Consider the following 23,544-nt stretch of genomic DNA (forward strand, 5'->3'; position numbering starts at 1 on the left):
CGCATGTAGGGCACAGGGCCCTACACAGGTGCGGGTGGTCCGTTCCCTGCCCCCAGCCCGTCCGCACGGCTGCCTGGAGGTTGAGAGGCTGTGCCCCTGGTTTCGACGGATGGGGAGGGAGGTGGGTTGAATAGAAGCCCCAAAAGCTGGAACCTGTGAGTGTGGCCTTATTGGGAATAGGGTCTTTGCCGGTGTAACTAAGGTAAGGACCTCAAGATGAGAGCGTCCGGGATTAGGGTCAGTCCTAAATCCGATGACAAGTGTCCTGATAATTTAGAGGGGCTCAGAGAGACACACACAGAGAGGAGAAGCCACATGATGGTGGAGTAGAGATGGAGTCAGGTGTCTACAAGCCAAGGAACGCCAAGGATTGCCAGGAGCCACTAGAAGCTGGAGAGATGCCCGGAACAGATTCTCCCTCGGAGCCTCCAGGAGGAATCAGCCTGCCGATACTGATTTCAGGCTTCTGGCCTCCAGACTGTGAAAGAATAAATCCCTGTTGTTTAAGGCCACCCGGTTTGTGGTCATTTGTTATAGCAGATCAACAGGACACTCATACAGGGGGGAAGGAGGAGGGGGTCGGAGAGGAGGGGGAATGGGGAGGGGCAGAGGGGGAGGGTGTGGGTGGGAGGGGAGGGGAGGGGGAGGGCGAGGGTGAGAAAGGGCAGAGGAGAAGGATGAGGGGAGGGGGAATGGGGGGGCAGAGAGGGAGGGTGTGGGTGGGAGGGGAGGGGAGGGGAGAGGAGAGGAGGGGAGGGGAGGGGAGGGCAGGGGTGAGAAAGGGCAGAGAAGGATGAGGGGAGGGGGAATGGGGAGGGGCAGAGAGGGAGGGTGTGGGTGGGAGGGGAGGGGAGAGGAGAGGAGGGGAGGGGAGGGCAGGGGTGAGAAAGGGCAGAGAAGGATGAGGGGAGGGGGAATGGGGAGGGGCAGAGAGGGAGGGTGTGGGTGGGAGGGGAGGGGAGAGGAGAGGAGGGGAGGGGAGGGCAGGGGTGAGAAAGGGCAGAGGGGAAGGATGAGGGGAGGGGGAATGCGGAGGGGCAGAGGGGGAGGGTGTGGGAGGGGAGGGAAGACACTCTGGGTGCTTGGCCAGCATCTATTGTCTCCGTCCTTTTCATTAGCAGAACCACAGTTCGTTTGGGGTAGAAATGAGTTCAGCTAAAATGCTCGCCTCCCTGGGCTGACCTTGTGGCCAGGGGTGGCATGGGACCAAACTCTGATCAGTAAGATCTAAGTGGAATTTGCTGGGTGGAATTTCTGGGAAATGTGTCTAAAAGGCATGGTCTCAGCCGGTGCATGTGCGTTTTTGCCTTTTACCTGCAGTCCCTCCTCCTTTCTCCTGCCTGGAGCTAGGACTCAATGCCCAGGGCTGGAGCGGCCACCCTGCGACCACGAGGCCGAATGCCGCACACTAGGAAGGGAGGGGCTGGAACCAAATGCGGTTGGGTCCTTGAGGCCCCACGCTATCAGGCTGAAACCTCCCTCAGCCTCTCTGCTTCTCCTTCAGCCTCTCTCGGGCGGCCACGAGACCCTGGATTCCATCCCCCAGAGACGCGAGGGAGTGGGCCCTGCCGCAGAGGGACCAGCTGCCAGGGCTGGCCGTCCCGGGGCCCCTTCCAGCCCCCCTCCCAGAAGAGGCACGTCACACCTGCAACCCACGCCTTCCAGCCAGGGTACCGGGCACACATGGGCGGCTGAAAGAGTTTTCAGCGCGGGAGGAAGCGCGGGAGGAGGTGCGGCGTTCAAGCTCCCAGCTTCCTTGAGTCACAGATTCCATCTGTCACGGGGACGTCAGCCGGTGTTCTGGGAGGAGACAGCCCCAGTGCAGACGCTGGTCACAAGCACAGCTGAGAGGGGCGGCAGAGCAGAGGGCCGTGGGAGGGGGGGTGCCCTCAGCATCCAGCCGACGGACCACTGGCCACCCTGGAATCGGCCAGAATCTTAGATTTGAATCAACACCACCAATTGCTAAAAAGCAATAAATATCTGACAAGACGGGGAAAAAGTTTACAAGGACAGACGTGAAGAAAGATGGGAATCTGAGATGAGTGCTTTCTCGAAGTGGGGGTGTGTGTTGTCCTGAATACTGCGAACTCCACATCTCAAGGGGGGAGAAGTCAGGGGTCAGATGGCCCCCTGTGTGGGGCCGCAGCCTTGGACGGGGTGGGAGGGCCCGCTCACAGCCCCAGGAGCCCGGAAGGACAGACACAAAACTCCTGTCCACGGTGGGTCCAACGAGGCCGAGGACTGAGCTTCCCTGACGGCGCGCACACCCGTCCCACACGCCGGGGCCCCGCGCAGAGGCAGAGAGGACCGGCTGCCCATGCTGCCCTCACCAGCCGTCTCCTGCTCCTCAGGTCGCCCCGCAGGCGGGACTCCGAGGCTCACGGTGGACAGACCGCTGGTCACCTGCCGGGGCTACAGGCCGTACCCTCCCACACCCTCAACCCTGGTGCCCGCCTTCTCGGGGAGAGTGGGGTGGAAACAGCAGTGAGCAGAGCACCCACCAGCTCCCAGCTCCTCTCTTGCTTTGCCCTATAAAAATGTAGGCCAATCTAACACGCCTGCTATTAATTTTGATGATTGCAAAGTGGAAGTAAAAGAAGCAGGCCCCGCGTGGCTTTGTAGGCGACAGCTCCGCCCCAGGTTCCGCGCACCCACTCTCCCCACGTGCCGCGGCCAATTACTTCTCAGGTCTGTTAAGGATCTCTGGGGACCCAAACTGGGGTCGTGTTGTTAATAGCCAAAGATGGACCACCCTTCTGGAACCGTGAAGTCATGAATATTTTGCAGGACATGGCAACACCGGTAAGATATATTCTCACTGACACCAGTCGAGTGTTTGATAAATCTTCATACGTCATGTGAATATTTATGGGGCCAAAGCATGCAAAATAAGGAGTGACTGGAAATATCCGGCAAAATGGATTTCCTGGCTCTCTCTCTCTCTTTGTAAGCGTGTCCTGTGGCCTGCTCCATCCAGCTCCAGTTTGGGTCTCCTGATTGCTGGGGAGTGGGCACAGGGACATTTGGGAGTCCTGTCCCTCAGCGGCCACCTGGCTCCAAGTGCGGCTGCATGGAAGGTGGGAGTGGTCAGGTCCCCAGCCTCTGACGATAGACGTGCTCTCGCTGGGCTGAGTTCTCTGCTCAGATCCCGACTGCCAAATCTCCCGGGAAATGCAGGCGGTCATGAACAGGAGGATACCGAGGGCCCGTGCTCTGGGGAAGATGTGGGGATGTAGGGCCGGAACCCAGGAGCTGAGAGTCTGGCTGGCTCTGGCTGGGAGCCCCTTTGGGTGGGGACAGAGGATCCAGCCCCTCCTTCAGCTGTCCTCCTGACCCCCAGGGCAGGGATGCCCGGCCTTGCTGGCTGCCCCAGCCCCAGGACCTGCTGCACAGCGGTGCTCACCAAACAGGTGCATTGAGAGAATGCATGTGTGCATGAATGAATGACCGGAGGGTGGGCAACTGCGGGCTCCCAATCTGAAGGACACAGAGCCAGAGCCGTGGGTGCTGCCCCCAGAGCTCCATCCAGGGGACAGTGACCTTCCAGACAAGGAACAGTGGACAAGCACAAAGTGTCCCTGTCTCAGCCCGCCCTGGCTGCCCTAGGAAACACACAGACTGGGTGCTCACACGCCCTTATTTCTCACAGCCCTGGAGGCTGGGAGTCCACACCAAGGCACCAATGTGCCTCCCGGTCAGAGCCTGTCCCTGGCCTGTCTCCTGGCCAGCAGTTCGTGCTGTGTCCTCAACCGTCTGTCCTTGGTGTGCGCGTTCAGAGCGAGAAACGGGATATCTGTCTCTCTTCCTCTTCCTGCGAGGCCACCAATCCCCCATGGGGGCCCCCTTGAGAACCTTTCTGAGCCTGAGGGGGAGGGTTCCCTGCAGGGAATCTGGTGGGAGGGTTCCCACGGGGGAATCTGGGGCACACACATTCGGTCGCTTGGGTCCATTTCCGCTCCCCGGAACTCATGTCCTTCTCTTGTGCCAAGTGCACGCACTCCACACTCCCCAAGATGTCAGTCATTCCAGCACCAACTCTGGAGTCTGAAGTCAAAGGCTGTCTCCACATCGGCACGCACAGCTGCCCAGACCTGAGCCACGGGGCAGCAGCACGTCCCTCATGGCTGCTGGGCAGGCGTTCAGGTTTGCTCAGCTTGGTGCCAGAGCCAAGTCCAGAATTCAAACCCCACCTTCACCCACGTCCTAACTGTGGGTAAAATACTTGAGCATCGTGAGCCTCGGTTTCCCCATCTGAGTTAAGGTGACAGCACCTCCCTCATGGGACCCACACTCCCCCAGGGACCCCTCCAGCCACAGGGCCTTCAGTGGTGGGCATCCTGGGCCAGAGGAGCTGCCTCTCTGGGGGTGGGGACAGCTCGAAGAACACCTGATCTAAGCCGGCCCTCGCTGAGTGCCTTCTGACCCCAAAGGCCCCAGGTCAGGGATAGAGAGGCTGGAGCTGGGTGTCCGCCCTTCCAGTGGCTGACAGGACCCTCAGGAGAGAGGAGATGGGGAAGGTCTAGAATCTGGCCACATGTTTCTGCAGGACCCAAACACCTAGCTGTCTTTTCTCCTCATCTGAGTTTCTGCAGCCCCGGGAAGGAGAACATGCCCCACATCCCTGTTCTCAGGGGCAGCTAGGGCTTCTTGCAGCCCTGGGCAGTGCCTACGGTTCCATGTCTCTGCTCCCAGGGGGGACACCCTTCTGCCAGGGCCACACTGGACATGAGGCTCTCAGACCCATACTTGTGCCTGACAGGCTATTTGTCTGCACATGGGAGCATCTGGGCCCAACTTGCCTTCCTGGCCTTCTGTCCTCCTCCAGCCATTCAGGATACTTGCTTCCCTTTCTCAATGCTTGGCCTTTCTCACTGTGCAGGATCTCCCATACCCATCCACCCACCCACTCATCCATCCATCCATCCATCCATCCATCTATCCACCCATCCACCCATCCTCCCATCCACCCACTCATCCATTCATCCACCCACCCACTCATCCACCCACACACCCACTCATCCAACCATCCAACCATCATCCATCCACCCATCCATTCATCCATTCATCCCCACTCATCCACCCACCCATCCATCCACCCACTCACTCATCCACCCACCCATCCATTCATCCATCCATCTACCCACCCACCCACTCATCCATCCATCCAACCATCATCCATCCATCCATTCATCTACCCATCTATCTACCCATCCACCCACTCATCCATCCAACCATCCATCCACCCACCCATCCATCCATCCATCCATCCACCCATCCATCTACCTACCTACTCATCTATCCATCTATCCATACATCCACCCATCCATCCATCCACCCATCCATCCACCCACCCATCCATCTACCTACCTACTCATCCATCCATCTATCCATCCATCCACCCATCCATCCATCCACCCATCCATCCACCCACCCATCCACCCACCCACCCACCCATCCATTCATCCACTCATCTACCTACCCACCCACTCATCCATCCATCCATCCAACCATCCATCCATCTACCCATCCATCCACTCATCCATCTACCCATCCATCCATCCATCCATCCACCCACCCAACCATGCATCCACCCATCTACCCATCCACTCACCCACTCATCCATCCATCCATCCACTCATCCATCCATCCACTCATCCATCCATCCATCCACCCACCCAACCATTCATCCACCCATCTACCCATCCACCCACCCACTCATCCATCCATCCATCCACTCATCCATCCATCCATCTACCCACCCAACATTCATCCACCCATCTACCCATCCACCCACCCACTCATCCATCCATCCATCCACTCATCCATCCACCCACTCATCCATCCACTCAAACATCCTTCCACCCATCCAATGAACAAATATTTATTAAGAAACCATTATGTGCCAGGCATCATGCTATCCATCTATCCAAATACCACCCAATTTCAACTATTTTTCTTCCTTCATCTTTGCTCACATTTCTGAGGACCAACTATGTGTCAGGCACGTTTCTAAACACTTTGTACGCATTATCTTTTCTTTTCTTTTTTTAGATTTTATTTATTTGAGAGAGAGTGTGCGCACAAGCAGGGGGAGGAGTGAGGGAGAGTGAGAAGCAGACTCCCGGCTGAGCAGGGAGTCTGACGTGGGACTCAATCCTAGGACCCTGACATCATGACCTGAGCTGAAAGCAGATGATTAACTGACTGAACCACCCAGGGGCCCCCATTCGTATGCATTGTCTTATCTAATCTCCTCAAAAATCCTACTGTGGAAGGATAACCATCCTGCCTGTTTCACTGACATGGAAACCAAGGCTCAGAGAGAAGTGACCTGCTCAAGGCCACCCAGTTGGGGTTTGGACCCAGAGCCACCTAACTCCTTGTGCAGCTCAAACACCTCCCCTTCCATGAAATCCCCCCTGACCGTCCCCATCAACACAGTCCTCCCTCTTGTGCTCCTCTGAATTTGCATTACTGGTAACTCGCTGCCTTCCACCTGGCTGCAAACTCTCAGAGGAAGGCACCACGCTCTGAGCCAGCTTTCTGTGAAAGAAGTGTGAATTGGATTAAGCCACTCCCTGAGGTCCCTCCCCAACCTGCCAGGGAAGCCTGGGTGCCATGCATTTCTGGCAGGGTGGGCTGCATCAGGAGAGGATGTACAGGGTTGGTCCGGTGGAGTTGGGTGGGAAGATGGGCGCACTGGGGGTGAGCGGGCTGAGCCACGTCAGCCAGTCTTCCTACTAAGTGGAGACCACAAGCCGGGCAGTGCTCACTTCTGGCCACACCAGGAGACAAATGTGACCGTAGCCCACCTCGCAGGCGAGGAAACTCGAACAAGGAAGAAACCCGACCGAGGCTATGAGGGGAGGCCTGGCTCCGCAGCCCGTGTTCTAACCACAACAGTCTCCTCCTACCAATTAAGATAAGCTTGTTTGCTTCCGTGTCCACTGCTAAGTGCTCAAGCACGCAGACTATTAACAGGCATTTTCCACAATCTGCTCGAAATGGTGTGAAAACAGTCCCTGCAGAAGCCAGGCCGTTTCTCTGAAATAAAATCAAGGCTTGCTGGTTTCAGACCCGGGCTACACGCAGAGCCGGTCTGACCGCACTATTCTGTTAAAAATAAAAATAGTCCCTTTTCTTGCTGTAAGAGGCAGGAGCTATAATACACGACACTGAGCTACGCTGATGTCTCCACCCATCTCTGGGGAGGTGCGCAGGGCAGGGGCCCTGGCGCCAGACGTGTCTGGATTCAAATCCCACCTCCTCCAGCGCCTCACCTGCCCGGGCCCAGCAGGTGACGGGGAGATCATCTCCTTACCAGGTTGCCGTGGGGGCGGCGTGGTCAGGGCCCCGGGCACTCAGCCCAGCATATCCACCTGGCTGTTGTGAACACCAGGTGCGCAGGAACGTGCCCAGGACAGAGGTCCAACCAACAGCCCAGTCCTGGGGTCTCCCTCAGAAACGTGGAGGCTGGGAGGGGCCAGGTGTGGGGAGGGGGCCAACCCTTCCCCTGAGAAGGTACCCAGGAGGCCCACCCCGTCTGGGGAGCCTGCTGCATCTTTCCCCAGCCTCCCCACCTGTCCCCCCAGCAAACACCTGGATGGAACCGCCCTGGGTGGGGGGTGGAGGCAGGAGACTGGGTCCTCCCCAGATGTGGGGGGGCAAGGCAGGCCCAGCAGCACCCGCTCCCTGTCTTACCCCCACCCCCAAGCCCCCTCCCCCACCGACCACCCACCTCCACCTTGCAGACCGGGCCGTCCCCCGGCCTCCCAGTGTCCCCATCTCCCAACAGGCACTTTGTAAGGCCCTCTTTTCTAAGACGAAGCTCGCTGATTGAACACAACGGAACACACACTTCCTCCTTAAACAGCCATTTAAGGCTGTGGCTGTGCCTTAGAAAGAGAGGAAGGAGGGAGGGGTGGTGTGTCCCCTCACCCCCAGCTGATGACCTCGCTTCCTGCCTCCCTGAGCAAACAGAAGAATAGGAAGAGAACCCCGGAGTTCCCGCCCCGTCTGCTGCCCCTGACGCTGGGGTCTCATCCCTGTCCCGCACTCGGGGACGCGCTCCTTCCCCCGCACCTGTGCCCCTCCCGTCTCAGAAATACCCCCCTGCGGCCTTGCTTCAGTCGGCCGTGCTGACCTGCGCCTCCCCCGTTCTCGGCGAGCGGGTGCCCCCCCGGGGACACTGGACACTGTGGGGAGGGGGTGCCACCAGCATCGCGGGGGGAGGCTAGGGGTGCTGTTGGCCAGCCTGCACCACGCACACGGCAGCCCGAGCTGGGAGACGGCCCAGACGGGGAACCATCCAGCCGACGCCTCCCTCCCCGCAGAGCAGCTCGCTTGCGGGGTCTAACTTCTCTCCGCCTGCCCCCCCACTCAACTGACCTCATCGGGCCACCTGCACCCTGCGAGCGGGCGGCAGGACTGTACGGGGACTGACCTCACAGAAGGAGAGACCAGGAATGTGTGTGCACGGAGGAAAGGCCGTCCACAAGCCGGGAAGAGTGTTCCCGCCAAAACCCAGCCCTGCCGGGACCTCGACCCTGGTCTTCCAGCCTCCAGAGCCGTGAGACAATGAACTTCTGTTGTGCACGCCGCCTGGTCCGTGGCGGTCTGTGACAGCGGCCTGAGCGGACGCCCACAGCTCCCCGATGGGTCTCCAGCACAGACTCCCCCAACCAGCTTTCTAGCCATGCTGCCAATGCACTGGGCACACGCTGCCCCAGGACCTTGGCACGTGCTGGGCCTGGAGCATTTCCTGCCACACCTGCACGTCCTGCCCTCACTTCCATCTTCACTTACAAGTCGGTCTCTCCCCGAGGCCTTGTCTGGGCACCAAGCAAGGACGCCGGTGCTTCCCGCTGACGCCGTCCTTCCCGCCTTAGTTTGCTCCTCAGTGTTTCTCAGTATCGAGGAGTCCGTATAGTTTGCCTAATGGGGTCAGCGGACAAACAGGCTCCAGAGCCTGGGAACGTGCTCAGTTATATGCTGAAGAGAATCAGCTGACCCGGGGCTGAGGGGGTGGCCCCGGATTATCTGGGGGGCCGATGTAGTCACAGGGGCCGGTCAGCGTGGAAGAGGGAGGCCAAGGAGGCCCAGGCTGCTGGTCCGCGGATGGAGGAAGGGCCCCAGCCCAGGAAGCAGGTGCCTTGACGCTGGGAATCCTCCCCTGCACCTCTCCAAGGAGCCAGCCCTGGGGACATCCCGATTTTGGCTCAGAGAGAACCGTGGTGGACTCCAGAACTCAGAGAATTCGTGTGCGCCATGTTGAGCCACTGAGTTTGTGCTAACTGGTTACAGCAAGAGGAGATGAAATCGGCTTATCTTTCTGCCTCCCGTCCCTCCTCACTGGACGCGGGAACCGCGAGGCCGGGGGTCCGCACGGCCCTTCAGTGCTGGGCAGTGGGGCCTCTGGCTCCGCCTGGAACACGCTGGAGGGGTCGGCACAGAGATCGCCCGCGGGGGCCTCAGCAGGAGACGAAGCGAAGGCCTCCACGAGGCTGGGACCACAGGCGAGCCACCCTGAGGGTCACCGGCGCTGCTGCCCGCCCCAGGGGGCCTGGGGACACGCTCGTGACTGACCCTTCCCTCCATCTTCAGCGAAAACCTTATGATCTTCCCAGGAACGCTCTGAAGATGTATTCTTGGAAGTTTGAGTTTAACACCATGAATGATACTATTTGCGTTTACACGACACACGGGGGCCGGGCCTGGGCTGGCGCTGTGGACACGTGGCACCCCAGCCTGCTGACCTCCGAATGCCCAGGGGGCCGCTGTGTGTGATAGCACCCCGCGCGTCCGGAGCAGGCCGGGTCAACGCCGTCCTCCCGTGTGTCACTCTCGGGCGGACACCAGGCTGGGGGCGCAGGTCAACGTCTCCACTGTGACCCCCAGGGCCCTTGTGGGCAGCGGAGGACCCGGCCCGCCTGAGAGATGGTGTCTACCGGGACTGTCCGTGCCCCCGACTCCTGGACCGCCGTCCCGCAGAGACACTTCTGTGAATGTGAGCGGCGGACACGGCAAGAGTCACACACAGACATCTAAGGTGCGCCGCGGTGTGGGGAAGCCGGCCCTCAGATTCCTTCCCTCTTTCCCTCTTTTAACACACCCAGCAGCTCACAAACCCGGCATGACCGCAGCCCCAGGCGACCGGTCCGGACAAGGCAGCCCACCCCCACGGCCAAGGCCTCTCCCCTACACGACCCTGTGCTCGGCACCCCCGTGTCCCCCGCCTCCCGCCACGCGGCCCCCCACCCAGCCAGGCCCTGCAGCCAGGCCCCACTTCTAACCAGGGCCTCACAGCTCTGCTCCGTGAGGACCCACTGCTGGCCTGACACCTCGACACCAGGCACGGGGCCAGGCCCTGGGCCGGCATTTTAAGGAATGAAGGTACTTAGCTTATTTACTGAAGAATAAAACGCCAACCGCTGAGGCCTCTGAGCCCTCTGGGGAGACCCCCGTGGCAGGTGCACATCAGACCCGACCTGACCCAGGGGCCAGGCAGGTGGGCCTGGGAGGCGGGGCTGCTGGGGGCCCCCTGGCCCCTTCTCCGCAGTCTTTCAGGTCCAGCCCCTGATACGGGGACCTCGGGCTCCCGGGACACACATCTGACGTGGATTGGTGTGAGAAAACACTCCCGCATGTGGGCTGTGCAAGAACTCTCGCGAGGACAGCCGCTTTGGCAGACGCCCAGGCGCCACCTAGACCTCTCGGGCAGGTCCCGGCTCGACACAGTCACCCGGCTCCCACGAGGCGACGTCGCCCACACGGAGCCCGGGCGGTAGCAGGGCGGGCTGCCCGCCGCTTACGCATTGTCCGGCCGCCCGCCCGCATAGAAGCCGCCCCCCTGCAGCTCCAACCGCAGCGGCATGAGGGCCCCTGGGGCAGGTGCGTCTCTGAGGGAGGAGTTCCCCGGATCCCAGCAGCGGTCTAGGGGCACCGAACCCACCCAGCAGACCCGCGGGGCCACAGGGAGAAGGCATTTATCAAGTTTGGGTCCCAGCGTCTACCTCCTGGATTTCTTCTGGGAACTCATCTCTTCCCCATGCTCAGTGTCCTGCGGTTTAGATGGGATTGACCCAGTTCCAGGGATGAAATAAAGCTGATGCCCGGAGGAGGGGGAGACACAGAGGGCCAGGCTGCTTGTTCAAGCCTCACCTGAAGCCCGACAGCCACTGGATCCTGCAGGCCCCGGTGCTTCCCAGGCCACATTCACACTGGCGGTGCCTTTACTATTACTGAAGTGTCCTCAGACTAAAAACCTCCTTCCATCCATTCCGGTCACCGGCCACGACCCCGGGGAGGCTGCCCTCGTGGTCGGCTGCTCAGCGCCCGGATCTGGTCTTCCCCCCTTCCTGCCGTGGGATCCGCGTCCCTGCAGACCTCTCAGTCACCTCACTCAACAGTGTCCTTCACGTTGACACACATTTTAAATGAAATACATTTGCTTCTTAAACAGGTGATTTATCACCACCCAAAATAGGAAGCCTGTATCGTTTGTCCAAAACATCAGTCAGTAGAGAAGAAACACAGCGCAGGGCTATGGAAGTGCCACCTGCTGCGGGTCCTGAGCCGGGAAGGGCCCGTGCGCGTCTGAACGGGGGACTGGCGAGGTTAGCCTTCTTGGTACCATCAGAAAGGGGACGGAGGATGGCCGGGGGGACGGTCCCTCACAACAGCACCCGGACAGCGTGGGCTTAATCATCGTGCCTGAAATTGTCCCTCACCAGCCGTGCTCCCCAGTGTGAGCCCCATGGGGCAGGAACCTGCATCCCAATCACTTACGTATCCTGACTTGGCATCAGGAGCATAGCAGGTGCTCACAGAACACATGGAGAAATGAGATCTTGCCTTCATTCGAGGAGGGGGAGACCCCCGGCTTGGAGAGGTCGGGTCTGTGAGAGCGAACGCCGGGGCAGGAAGGGCCTGTGGCCTCACACGTGGGCAGAGGGGAGTTTGTCTGCCGGAGAGACCACCCCTCCGCCTCCCCCCTTCTCTACACATGTCCTGAGGTCCCAGCATGTGCGGCACACGTCACAGACGATCCAGGAGGGGTCTGCAGTGGCTGTGGGTGTGAGAGCCACCTCCGGAAGACCAGCTGCTGTCAGACACGTGATGTGGGGCCACGCAGAGATCACGCATGGCTGACACCAGCCGGTCACCATGCAGAGTATTGGGGAGACTGTCTCGATCCTGGCCATCCTGCACGGAGTTCCAGTAAAGGAAATCCCAAGTCACGAGGGAGATCCAAGGACCCCTCTCACCTCTCCTTCAGCACCTGGCCGCCTTCCCTTTGGGGGGAAGCAGAACCGTGGTCCTAAGACCACGGAATGTCTCGGTGGGACACAGGATAGGGAAATATCTAGAGACTTATTTTTGTCGAGTTTCTAGCCAATGAAGGATAAACTGTCCTTTCAGAAAGTAGGGCCTTTGAAATATGCAGATTGCGGAGCTGAATTGTAAATGCAATCACTTAGCCCCGCACCTCCCAAGCCCGGGATCACCGCCTGCATGAATTATTCCTAGAAGTGCGGCTGCGGATTTGCAGATGCACGTCTCCGCATGGAACCAGGCCTGGTGAGATCCACTTGCCACCCTGAGAGCCAAGAGAGGTGTTCCTCACAGGGTGGAGCGTCCTTGCACCTCCTTCTCCCAAACACAAGGGGCCAGGTCTGCGGGAGCTAAGCCCTATGTCCGGGAAGTGGCCTCGGCCGCCCTGACTCATCCGTGGTTGGACGGGGCCTGCAGGCCGAGAAGCAGAGGCAAAGAGGAGGGAGAAAAGCAAAACCAAACGCTCTCCACCCTCTCAGAGTGAGGGAGGCTGCGCCCAGTGCTGGGCACACGGCAGCTGGAAGGGGACGGAAAGGACAGTTCCCGCCAAACGGCCCGCAGCCCTGCCCTGGCATCGGTGAGAGGCTAGGCTCCAGGAGGATGCGCTAGTTTCTCACTCACAGTAGCAAATCAGCACAGTGCAGGAGGGACGCGGACGCAGGGGCGAAAGGCCAGCCAAGTACCCGCCGCTGCCGTGGTGAAGGCAGACCTGCCAGGACCCTCGAGGACTCACAGACACACCACGCTCTCTTTCCAGCCGTGGCCAGTGAGACCAGCACGCAGGATGGGGAGGCTCACAAAGCAGATCCGGGAGGATGAGGACCGGTGAGCTCAAGCTCAAGAGGCCCCCGGGCCCAGCGGGAAGCCGGCGGTGGGACTAAAACCAGCGAACAGGAAAGCTCTCTGGTGGAACGCACACTCCCGAACACGTGGAATATCTTGGAGCATTTCCCACACGGACCTGCTTCTGTGCACAGAAAAGCCCGGAACCTCTCTCCAGAAACCAGCACCTTCTCAACACGCGGGGCTCCCAGGGCAGGTGCGCTGGGCAGGCGCCCCGCGGGGGCGAGGGGTGTCTGGCGGCCCCAGGAATCCTTGGGCGCTCTCAGACCCCGGCCACCCTCTTCTGCAGGCTCTCAGGGTCCGATTTACCCCTCCTTTTATGATGCAAACAGTATGCACCGGGGGCGTGAGACCCCCTCGCTGTCCTCACGCGGCTTCGGCTCCGAGCCTGCCGTGCACCGTTCACAGCGTGCGGACGGTCTCTGGACAGCCTCCCCGATTCCGCTTCTCAGCCATGATGCCTGCCAATCGGTAAAGCATACACCACGGTGGGAGACGGCGGGACATCGACACGCGTCTCTGTGGCAAACGCTGGGTCAGAATCCGGCATCTCCGCCTCACCTCTCTGCAGCTCAACTAGGGTTTCATTATGAAGACTCAGCGCGCTCAGATTGTCGGTACGATTTGGGCCTCCTGCTCAGAAATCGGAGACCCCGCTGCCGTGGACACGCACCCCTTAGCGCCTGACCCCCCCCCCCCGCCCCTCCAGGGACAGGTGGCCGCTCAGGACACAGTCTGCCACAGACCGGGCTTCCCGAGGAGGAGCCACAGTCCTGGAAGGGGCCACATGCCGGACAGGATTTTTGGCAAAAGAAGGACACAGGGTTGAATAACACTGACTCCTACCATGAGAAGTGTTCCCTTTTATCTCGATCTCCTGATCTCTGCAAGGAGAGAGTCTGGGTTTCCTGCTCATATATCCCTACAGGTGCCTTTCCCTCGAGAGTCTCCCTTTGCACAAAGAGAGAGCGGCCTTGGGCTCAGAGCCCCGGGGCGACCGCAGCGCCCAGCTGGACTTGAACAGAACCCACATCTTGGCTTCATCCGTCTGGTCACCTCCTGCTTGTGGGTGTGGGTGCTGATTTGCAGCTCTCTTTTTAAATAAATTCACTATAAGCAAAAGCAATGAATTGTTCAGAGAAAGATCCGCTCACTTGCTCATTCAGCAAATATTTGCAGAGCGCTAATAATATGCACGGTATGGCCCAGGACCCTGGGTGTTAGGGCTGCGCACAAAGCAGACAAACCCCCACCCTCAGATGAGTCACAGGGCGGGCGTCGTGCACAAATACGGGAAAGACGGCCCAGTCACACCCGGATTTCGGAAGCTCGAGAGGGAGCAGAGTTGGAATCACCTCTGTCCCAGGGGAGGGCAAGTGGCTGGCGGGGGCTGCCCGCACCCTGGGAGGCCTTAGGACCCACCAGACCCTCTGTTATTTCAACTTGGCCGTTGGACAACTGTAGAAATGCAGATCCTCTGTGAAGTAAATGCTGCCTTTACCGCGGCCACCACTCCCTCCCTCCACGGCCTCCGGAAGCCGCGCTGTCCCGCGGGCTCTGGGCTTTGCCTGCCTGTACGCCGGACCCAGGCCTCGCCCTCTGACCGCACAGGTTTGGGCAGGGGTGGGTCGAGGTAGCGGGGTTAACGTGAGAGCACTCTGAATTTTAGAAAGTACCTCCCTCTACAGCGGCGAGCCACCCACAACGGAAACCTCGCCATCCGCGGCCCCTAAAGAACGGGTCCGCAGGGATGAAAGGAGCAGGGCGGCCAGGTTCTCCTCTGCGGGGGAGACCGCGTCCTGGCCGCGCACGAGCCCTGTGAACAGGGGACGCCTGCACCCGTGTAACGCTCACCAGCCCAGGGGCAGAACCACGGAGCCACCCGCTTTGCCTGGCCGTGGCTCGGCTCTGAAAGAGGAGCGAACGCGGAGTTCTCGGCCGCCCTCCTCACCCCAGGACTGGCCGCGTTCCTAAGGGCAGAGGGCTTGCAGACCAGGCGGCCGAATGGGGACGCTTCCCTCCCCGTTCTTCTCACGGAGCTAGAGGCTCTCAAACCGGCGCTCGCGAGATGCCCTGCGCCAGCCACGCACGTGCACACACACATGCGCACGTGCACACACATGCATGCACACACACGTGCACGCACACCCATGCACACGTGCACACACACGTGCGTGCACACATGCCCCTTGCCCACCCGGCCTCTCCCCTTCCTTCACCCACCTCTTTCTCCAAGTGTGTCCCCGTCTCTCTGCCCCATCCCTCTCCTCTGTCTCTCTGTATGTCCCTGTCTCTCTGTCTCTCTCTGTGTCTTGGCCTCTGTCTTTCTCTCCCTCCCTCCCTCCTCCTCCCTGCTCCTCTCAGATGAGGGTCCTGCTCCCCACTTCTAGGCCGTGTACCCAGCACCGTGTCCCACCCAGGAGTCAAACCCGTGGAGGCTGTACTTTATGTGCAACTTAACATATTCAGAAGGATGATTTCTGGCTATAGAAATGGCACTGCCTTGAGCACTGAATTTAGAAGAAACTCTCGTGTACATACAGGATGTGACTATATCGCATTTCCTTAAAGAACATCTTCTCCCAGGTCCTGTGACTCTGGATCTACACACACCGTTCACTAGGTCTTTGCTGAGGTCAGCCAGGCATTGCAGAGAAAGGGCACTGGACAGGCCGAAGAGAGGGTGTGGAAGAGCGTCCTGTGTCCGGGCACCCCTGCCTCCCCCCAGCTCCTGTAAGCCAGGAGAGACATTTCCAGGAAGCACTCAAGGCCGAGGAAATATCAGTGACGTTTCCCTTCGTTTGGATGTCTTCCCTCCTTTCTGCACTTGGCGGAGACCCTGGGGATTTTTTCTCAGCCGGACAGGCAGTCACGGGAAGTGCTCCTGCCCTTCAGCGCCCTGCCACACGGAAGCCTGCCCCAGGCTGGAGGGCTCAGCACTGTTTTCAAACGGCTCCTTGTGAACGGATGTCCACTCACCCCTGTCCTGTCCCTCCTTAGGGACCAACCCGAGGTGTGGGAGAGACTGGCTCTCGTCGTTTCCAGGAGCAAACACGAGTGACTCCTGGGTGGGACACGGTGCTGGGTACACGGCCTAGAAGTGGGGAGCAGGACCCTCATCTGAGAGGAGCAGGGAGGAGGAGGGAGGGAGGGAGAGAAAGACAGAGGCCAAGACACAGAGAGAGACAGAGAGACAGGGACATACAGAGAGACAGAGGAGAGGGATGGGGCAGAGAGACGGGGACACACTTGGAGAAAGAGGTGGGTGAAGGAAGGGGAGAGGCCGGGTGGGCAAGGGGCTGACACTGGCTCTCCTGAAACCCTTCCCTACACCCTGCTAGTGTCAGGACAGTGAGTCGGAGGTCCTGGCCTGCTCTGCCACCAAGGAGCCTGGCTCCCTCTCACCTGGAACGGTGAGGTGAGTTGCAGCTCAAGGCGCTGAGCCGGCCGTCAGGATGTTACACAAGCCGATGTGCTGCCAATGTTTTTATATAACCCTCCAGTTCTCCCCATAAAACAGACCATAACACCCTGGCAAATACACTTCAATAAAGCTAGGTGCTATTACCAGGGCACACAGCTTCCGAGACGAATCACCCAGCCAAGTGGCAGTTGGACTAAACTTTTCTCCCCTCGTGGCTTCGGCTGCACAGGACAGATCAGAAAAGCCACAGAGCTCACTCAGGAAAGGCGCGTCTGGAGGAGACAGGAGCTGGGGGGGGTGGGGCGAGGGGCGCCTGGCGCGTCAGAGGATGCTCTGCTCCCTCCCAGACAGGGAGTAAGGCTGTGGACAGTACCCTCATCCACGGTGTCACCACGCCTCTGGGTCTCAAGCTGCTGCTTCCTCCCTCAGGAAGCCCCAAGGAGACCCCCATACTGGCAGGAAGCACGCAGACCCCCACACACACAGTGCAGTCCAGCTCCCAGACACCTCCGCCCAGAGCCTGTTACTGATGCTTCCTTCCTGAGGAGCTTTGCTGGGGCTGCCAATGCAGAAACCAGAATAGCACAGAACAGAAGGAAAAAGCCCACTAATGAGGTAAACACACAAACTTTTCTCCTTCCTCCTTGTACCTCGGCACAGAGAGAGCCCAGGAAGCAGCACGCACTTTATTCCGTCTGCTGCATCCCAAAGTGGAAAAATACCCGTTCCTCCCAGCTGCGGCCACTGGCCCTGACCCTTGCGAGGGGCCCACGCCTTCGGGGAAGAAACAAGGAGCCCATCCCCAGGAGCCGGGCTTGCTGTGGAAGCTCCCGAGGACCGTGGGCTCCCATGCACCACAGCCCAGGTCCCTCTGTGGGGTTAACACCTGCCAAGCCCCTGCTGGACCCCTGACTCAATCTGTCCAGTAGTCACCAGCTGGCCTCACACTCGTCGCACAGCAACACTTTCTGGACGGAGCCCTGAGCATCCCCAGGACGGGAGGCTGAACGGGCCGAGGGGTCCCAGGGAGGCACCTTTCCCCACCAGCACTCAAGACACCACATCAACAACCTCTGAAGGACAGCACTGCCCTCCCTCCGTCTCCACATCCTCCAGGAGGGAGAGGGGTGACTCCAGGAGAAGACCCCCACCCCCACAGCTCCTAGGAAAGCAGAACGTGCCCGCTCACCGGCACTGCCTGCTCTTAAAGCAAGTCCTAGACCCTCTGGAGAAGTTCTTTCAAGTTTTCTCAGGGAATAAGTCGGAGACATTGCATGTGTGGTTGGGGGGTTGGTTCTCAAGTGTCCACCTGGGGAGTGAACGAATGAGCCGTCATCCAGGACAATGCTCTCTGCTAAAGGGACCCCTTCTCTTTCTTATCTGCCTCCTACCCAGTCTCCACCCGCAGTAACACAGAAGGAGTTTGATCCCAGCCTCTGTTGGCCATCAGGCCCTGGGGTCAGCCAGGGTTCCGTGTCCCGAGCGCCGTGTGCCCCCCCCCCCTTCCAGCCCCTTTGTTCCCAGCGGGACGCCGCCTCGGCTCACCATTCAGCTGGTTGTAGACCACCTCCTCCAGGTGGTCCAGGCGCTGCAGGATGGCTTCGCGGTCCACCAGCGCGCCCACCTTGGCGTGCCTGCTCCGCGCCCGGCGGTCGGCGCTGCGCACGATCTGCACCAGCCCCTCCGAGCGGTCCTGCAGGCGGCAGTACACGGAGAAGAGGATGATGCCCACGAACACCAGGATGTTGACCGTCAGCAAAGTTTTGATCTTCCTGGCCACCGCCATGAACGCGGCTGGAAGCTGGGGGCTGCCTCACCCGCGGGGCATCCCCGGGGGCCCAGCGGCCACAGGAGCCTCCGCCCGGCCCGCCGCTTCGGGGACCATGAGCCAGCCCGGCTGACAGCGGGGCCGCGGGGGCTGCGGGCGGGGTGGGGGAAGGGCGCGGGCGGGGGTGGGGCCCGGGGGCTGCGGGCGGGGCCCGGGGGCTGTAGCCTGGGGAGCTTGGGGCCGGGGGCTGCGGGCCGGGGGCTGCGGGCTGGGGCCGGGGGGCTGCGGGCTGGCTGCGCGCTCCGCCGCCCGCTCCCGGGAGCTGTCCCTTCAGCACCACCCGCGCCCGCTCAGCGCGCCCGGCCGCCGCCGCCCGGGGTCCCCTTGCGCAGGGGCTGCCCGGGGCCGCGCGCGCAGGGGGCAGCCGGCATCCTCCGCAGAGGGGCGCGGCCCCGTCCCGGGGGGCGGCGGGCGGGTCTGCGGGCGGGAGAGGCGAGGGAGGCGCGGGCCGGGCGGGCGCTCCGGCGGCCGTGCGGCTCCTGCCCGCCCCGCAGCCACGGCGCCGGTGCGGAGTGACGCGGCCGCCCAGCTCATCAGCATGCACGCGGGGCCTCCGCGCCCGCCCCCCGCCGGGACCGCCCCCGCCCCCCTCGCTGGGCGCAGGGTCCGGGGCGAGCTCCGGCTGCCCCGAGCCCGGCCGGCCTGGCGGGCGGGGCGGGGCCGCGCGCTCAGGAGACCCAGACCAAGGGCATCAGGGCGGACGCGGTGGGGGTGGGGGGTGCTGCGCGCGGACCCTCGTTGTCATGCCCCCTCCCCCCAGCTCCGAATAAACCCGAAACTTGACCCGAGGAAGCGGGGCCTTGGGGAGTGCCTGGTCAAGGCCGCGTTGTCTGCATTAATGGGCCTGGGGTGGGAGGGTGCCTTTGTGGGGAGAAGGGCGGACAGCAGGGTCAGAGCCATCTCCATGGTCTCCCTATTTACCTAGGCCAAACTAAATCAACTCCCGGCTTCCTTCCCCCCGCCCCCCACGCCCCACTCCCAATCCCCGCACCCCCACCCCCTCACCACCTCAGTCCCCAGCATCCCTGCCGTGGAGCTGAGAGGGAGGAAGAGCTGAATTCAAGGACGGGTGGACGGGGAGCCTGGGATTCAACGGGACCTAGGGGTCCCACCAGACTGAACCTGGCAACCTACCGGGACAGGAAGAAGGCTCAGACCCCTGGGCATCAGGTTCTCCAGGTCACGGTGCTCAGACCTCAGGGGAGAGCATACCTGGCTGCCCCCTCACCCCCCACCCCGCCTGTCCACGGATCTAGCCCCAAACAGGCATTTACAGATGAGGCAGCTGGGTCATGACGGGGAAAGACCTGCACAAGCCCCACAGAGTGGGCGCTGTGAGCACCCCCAGGCAGGGCTTTCTGTCTGCCTGCTTCTCGCTGCATTCCGGTGCTTGAAACAGCACTTGACACTTAGTTGGTGCTTGGTAAATATTTGTTGAATAAATAAATGATAGAACATTTATTAAGAGCTAACTTTGTACTGGGTCCCCAATATACGGAGATGAATATGACAAGGACCTTGGGCTTCAGGGAGCTCTGGCTAATGTGCGCACTTACGTCTGTGTGTGTGTGCATTTGTATGTGTGTGTACATTTGTGTGTTTGTATGTGTGTTTGTGTTTGTCTTGTATCTGTGTGTCAGGGAACGTTAGGGTCTTCTGGCTCTTGGTCCAGTACTCTCTTCTCCAACACACATTTTGTGACCTCAGGCAGACCAGCCTCCCCAGCTTGGATGTTTTGTGCCTCCTGGTGGATTCTGGTGAAAGCGAAAACACCCATTTCTCCTCGTCCTCATCAAAACTGTCTCTTCTTTCTAGGACTTTCGTCTCAAGAAAGTCAGAGGACCACCAGCAGGAAGGAGCCAGCTGCTGGGCCTCTTGGCCAGCTGTCTCCAGAGTGTTTACCATGTAAAGCACTTGTTCTGAGAGGAGCCTGGGAATTCTGTTTTTACTCATCGGGAGAGTCTTACGGTGCAGCTAGTTTGATAAACACTGGTCTGTTTTTGACAAATAGCCAATCCCATGTCCCTTCTTAGGAAATACTGCATTTTTCTGTTTATAAAATGCCAGGTTGTAAGATGCTTCCCAATTTTACAAGGATAGCTTTGAGAATAATAATACAAAAAGCTAACACTCACACAGCTCAGTAAGATGTAGCCAGGCACCATTCTGGGTCCTTACGGCTGTTAATGGATTAAGACTGACAGCAACCACATTACCATGTAAGCTGGTATTGTCTAATTCTACAACAGTGGAAACTGAGTCACCAAGAGGGTCAATGCCATGCCCAAAGTCACATTGATGGCAAAGCATGGATCTGGGATTCAAGCCCAGACAATTTGGCTCCAGAATCAGATTTATTAGCTATGGTCGCTCAAGAAAAAAATCAAGCACTTTTCATTATATGGTTATTGAAAGTGATTTGAAAGTGGTTTTGCAGGAGAAAACATTATTTCGCTCATGTAAATACATTGTACTGTATCCTGAAATTTAGCCGGAAACAATACATCCAAACTATGCATCAATGTTTGGCTAAATATTTCATTCCAGATACAAGCACATTGAAAATGTGGGGTACCCTGCAGGGAGGGAATGCATCTGATAGTCCAGCAAACCGGTTTTATTTTATTTTCAACCACACCGGTGTTTGAGAATGCACACCTGCTCAGGACACTCACACCCCTCCCACCATCACAAAGCTCCGCCCCCCCCCGGGGACCCCAGGTAGACAGTCGGCCCTTCAGAAGCCCCAGCATGTCCAAGGTCTAGAGTGCTCCTTTGTGGGTGTAGGACAAGGTCTCTGGGGTGGCAGGTGTCCTGTGGGAAGGCATCGATGGGTCCTGGGGGAGTCGCTGTGTTGGCACAGGAGATGGGAAGATGGGGCAGTGGAATGTAGAGATGCCAGTTAAGGGAAATGCCAGGATCTTTAATGTTAAAGAAGTCCCACTCTGCTGGGAGTCTGGCCTTGAGACCACACTCAGATCTGAACAGAATTTCCTTTGAGTTGGGCCACAAGTTAGGCCCCAAACTGGACCACAAGCTGAAATTCGGCAGAACCTAAAGTGGTTCTCTCCTACATCATGGAAAGCAAGGCATTTCTTTTTCCCAGGGCAGCCCGTGCATGTGGCACATCATGTTTACTGCCTAGCACATCAGTCAGGATAGGCTGGGTTATGCTGCAATAACAAGCAACCCTCAGGTCTCAGACGCTTGAACGATGCGAGGCCATTTCTCACCCATGCCCCATATCCTTGACCAGTCGCTCTGGGACCAGCCTTCAGAGAGCAGCGCCAGTGTCCCCATAACTGTGCCAAAGAGAGAGGAGAGCCTGGGAGGGCCTCGTACTGGCCATTAAGTACCCAGCCTAGAAGTGATCCCTGCTATTTCCACTCATAACTTACTGGCCAGTAAAATGTCATGTGAACCTCCCCTACACCAACAGTGGGGGTAGGAAGTGAATTTCTACCATGTACCTTGGTGAAAAGCACTCATGAGCCACATAGCATCCCTCCAGATGATCAGGATTTTACTCCAAATTCACCCCAACTCCCAGATACCAGGCTACCCAGAGTAGCCAATGCATGATCATCGTTAAATCAGAATTTAATGCAACCATCGCATAACAGAGAATCCTAAAGCAAGCAATGACTGTGATGAATCCTGATTTAGACCCAGTCATTTTTTTGGATGCTTTGTTAAAAATTTTTGGTTTTTTAATTTCCTTTTTTTATTTAAATTCAATTAATCAACATATAGTGTATTATTAGTTTCAGAGGTAGAGGCCAGTGATTCATCAGTCTTATACAACACCCAGTGATCATTACATCACATGCCCTCCTTAATGCCCATCACCCAGTTACCCCATCCCCCCACCCACCTCCCCTCCAGCAACCCTCAGTTTGTTTCCTAGAATTAAGAGTCTCTTACGGTTTGTCTCCCTCTCTGATTTTGTCTTGTTTCATTTTTCCCTCCTTTCCTCTATGATCCTGTTTTGATTCTTAAGTTTCACATGAATGAAATCATATGATAATTGTTTCTCTCTGATTGACTTATTTCGCTTAGCATAATACTCCTAGTTCCATCCACATCGTTGCAAATGGCAAGATTTCATTTTTTTGATGGCTGCATAATATTCCATTGTATATATATATACCACATCTTCTTTATCCATTCATCTGTCGATGGACATCTGGGCTCTTTCCACAGTTTGGCTATTGTGGACATTGCTGCTATAAACATCGGGGTGCACGTACCCCTTCGGATCCCTACATTTGTATCTTTGGGGTAAATACCCAGTAGTGCAATTGCTGGATCACATGGTAGCTGTATTTTCAACTTTTTGAGGAACCTCCATACTGTTTTCCAGAGTGGCTGCACCAGCTTGCATTCCCACCAACAGTGTAGGAGGGTTCCCCCTTCTCCATGTCCTTGCCAGCATCCTGACTTGTTCATTTTAGCCATTCTGACTGGTGTGGGGTGGTATCTCATTGTGGTTTTGATTTGAATTTCCCTGATGGCTAATGTTGTTGAACAGTTTTTCATGTGTCTGTTAGCCATTTGTATGTCTTCTTTGGAGAAGTGTCTGTTCGTGTCTTCTGCTCATTTCTTGACTGGATTATTTGTTTTTGGGTGTTGAGTTTGAGAAGATCTTTATAGATCTTGGATACCAGCCTTTTATCTGATATGTCATTTGCAAATATCTTCACCCATTCTGTCAGTTGTCTTTTGGTTTTGTCGACTGTTTCCTTTGCTGTGCAAAAGCTTTTTACCTTGATGAAACCCCAATAGTTCATTTTTGCTTTTGTTTCCCTTGCTTTTAGAGACGTGTCTTGAAAGAAGTTGCTGCAGCTGAGGTCGAAGAGGTCGCTGCCTGTGTTCTCCTCAAGGATTTTGATGGATTCCTGTCTCACATTTAGGTCTTTCAACCATTTGGAGTCTATTTTTGTGTGTGGTGTAAGGAAATGGTCCAGTTTCATTCTTCTGCATGTGGCTGTCCAATTTTCCCAACACCATTTGTTGAAGAGACTGTCTTTTTTCCATTGGACATTCTTTCCTGCTTTGTCAAAGATTAGTTGACCATAGAGTTGAGGGTCCATTTCTGGGCTCTCTATTCTGT

At 58.2% G+C, this 23,544-nt stretch overlaps 1 protein-coding gene across 1 annotated transcript in view; it reads right to left on the bottom strand.

Annotated features, from left to right (window-relative positions):
- GALNT9 (polypeptide N-acetylgalactosaminyltransferase 9) overlaps positions 1-18,493 on the bottom strand; it is a 79,888-nt gene extending 61,395 nt beyond the window's left edge. Inside the window, exon 1 of the mRNA XM_036108753.2 lies at positions 18,149-18,493. Within this exon, the coding sequence (XP_035964646.1) occupies positions 18,149-18,389 (241 nt within the window). The 5' untranslated portion in view covers positions 18,390-18,493. The remainder of the gene's footprint in view (positions 1-18,148) is intronic.
- Positions 18,494-23,544: the final 5,051 nt, after the last annotated feature.

Source organism: Halichoerus grypus, chromosome 13 (assembly GCF_964656455.1).
Source record: "Halichoerus grypus chromosome 13, mHalGry1.hap1.1, whole genome shotgun sequence".
Classification (NCBI taxonomy): domain Eukaryota; kingdom Metazoa; phylum Chordata; class Mammalia; order Carnivora; family Phocidae; genus Halichoerus; species Halichoerus grypus.